Source organism: Pholis gunnellus (assembly GCF_910591455.1).
Source record: "Pholis gunnellus genome assembly, chromosome: 1".
NCBI classification, from domain to species: Eukaryota; Metazoa; Chordata; class Actinopteri; order Perciformes; family Pholidae; genus Pholis; species Pholis gunnellus.
Window position 1 is genome coordinate 31,051,106 of NC_136528.1, and position 2,282 is coordinate 31,053,387.

General features: G+C 42.9%; 1 protein-coding gene across 1 annotated transcript; it reads right to left on the reverse strand.

Moving 5' to 3' along the window:
- Positions 1–790: 790 nt before the first annotated feature.
- LOC306697341 (piggyBac transposable element-derived protein 3) lies at positions 791–2,056 on the reverse strand (the record flags this gene model as incomplete). Its single annotated transcript, XM_079161187.1, has 1 exon — positions 791–2,056. The coding sequence occupies one exon, from the start codon at positions 2,054–2,056 to the stop codon at positions 791–793; it is 1,266 nt and encodes a 421-aa protein (XP_079017313.1).
- Positions 2,057–2,282: the final 226 nt, after the last annotated feature.

Sequence of the window (2,282 nt, forward strand, 5' to 3'; positions counted from 1 at the left end):
GCCCAAAAGATATAAGTCATCACTGTCCTCAATCTACCTAGCGTTACTGTGCAAGACTGAACATATCAAGATTTACGGTTATGAAAGGGTATTGAAGCCACTGATTAAAGATATTCAATATCTAGAAACAGTTGGTGTGTTCATAGAGAAACTTGCTTGTAATGTAAAAGTGACCATCTTGTATGTGGCTGCCGACAACTTGGCTGCACACTCCTTAGGTGGATTCCAGGAGTCCTTTAAAACCTCCTAAGACCCAAGCTCTTTTTTGGTGTGCATTTTTAATTTCTCTTTGCAATTTGGGCTTATTGGGACCTGATAATTATACAAACTAAGCATTATCATTTGACATGATGTAGTTTTTGAGAAAAATGATGTCCACATACGTGTACACTCGTACCAAATTCCCATAAAACACAAAAGTCATCACTGTGAAATAAATTGTTCTACTATTTATTTACCAAACTGAACACAGCAGTGCGAAGACAAAACTAGAAAAAATATTTTGCACCTTTCAGCACAGTCACATTGACACTACGGCTCGTTTGAAGTGCTGCAAACAGTTGCAGGAAGACATCTTATTTCTGTGACACGGTATAAATATATAGTATACATGTCACTGTTCCATCTAAAACTGTCCATTTCCATTTCTGAACATGGCTATGGAAAAACAAAATTTGCAAGAAATATTTTATATTTCCAAAACCATTTTTAACAACAATAACCATACAGTCCAAAACTATTACTATTTCAAACTAGGAATGCCCTTTCTTCTGTATGAACCTGTTCACACCTATGTGTGAAAGGCGGTGTAACAGTTGCGATCCCTTTGCAAGCACAGAAACACCTTGCATGTCCCACACTGCACTCGTGATTTCCCGGAGCAGCCTGCCGCTCTGCAGCGGGCTGCATTCTTCAGGTTGACCACCTCTGGAAGATGTGCATTAGCCCTTCTGCGGATTGAGATATGGGGCACTTCCTTCACTTGACCTTTTTTCCCTTGTTCTGAAAGGTCTGCATCGTCTTCTGGTACACCATTGTCACGCTGGGCCAAGAAGGCCTTAGCCACTTTCATGCGGAACTCAAGGAACTGCATGATTGCCTTCTTTGGTGTACCACATACAGCAAGATCTTTGCGGTATAGTAGCCAGCTGTTGGCCAATGCCAGATCCATGAAGTGCATTAGCATCCGCAGTGTCCACTTTTTAGTGCGGATGTTCATGCGATAATAGCTCATCATTCTGTCGACCAAGTCGACCCCACCCATCTTGGAGTTGTATTCACGGATAATACTTGGTCGTGAGATAGTCACATATCGTTTCAGTTTCTTGTCCCATCGCTTGCAGGTATCTTCCGGTTGAATAGCATGAACAACCGACATCATCAGTACTGGTTTATTGTCATACCACTTCACTACGCCAATGTTTCCATCTCCAGTGGTAACTTCTGCTGAGGTGCCTCTTCCAGCCTTTTTCATTGCTTTGTCAGTTGGTAGCTTCTGCACTGGTGCAGCAACCCGATTCTTCATAACTGTACCAGTCACGTACACCTGCTTCTTCATCATTCGTTCCACACCAGCAATGGTTGTGAAGAACCGATCACAAAACAACTTTGTACCAGGATGCAGAGTTTGACACAGACGATCGATTACCAAGCTTCCAAGACCCAGATCTTCTGGTTCTTCAACCTGCTCACGCAGTGCATCTGCACCTTGATATATGTCAAAGTCCAGCACAATGCCATCTGCTGTAGCGCAAACAAAGTTTTTCATACCAACTGGGTTTGGCTTCATTGGCAGATACTGGCGACACGGACAGGCTCCTGTAAATGGAATCATCTGCTCATCGATAGATACGCATTCTGGCCGAGCCTGAGACCTGCAGCCTTTTAGAATGCGATCAAGAAAAGGTCTCACCTTCCAGAATTTGTCACACTTCTTCAGGTCTTCTGGAACGTCATCATCAATGAGTACTTTGAGGGATCGCCTCAGTCTGAAAAATCTGTCGCATTTGAATCTTTCGGTGATGGCAGGGAAATGCAAGGCTTTGGACCAGTACATCCTTATTTGCGGGTATGGGACACATGACATCAAAATACAGGCACCAAAAAAATGATGCACCTCGTCAATAGTTGTTTTGAGTAGGTTCCCACTTCTAGCCAGTGATGTAGCATTAGAGCAATCATTTTGATCACATTTTGATCAATATACTGTTCCACATAGTTCAGTGGGGTCCAACCTTCTCTGTCATGCTTGGTTTCCTCCTCATGCTCAAACTGAACTAGGT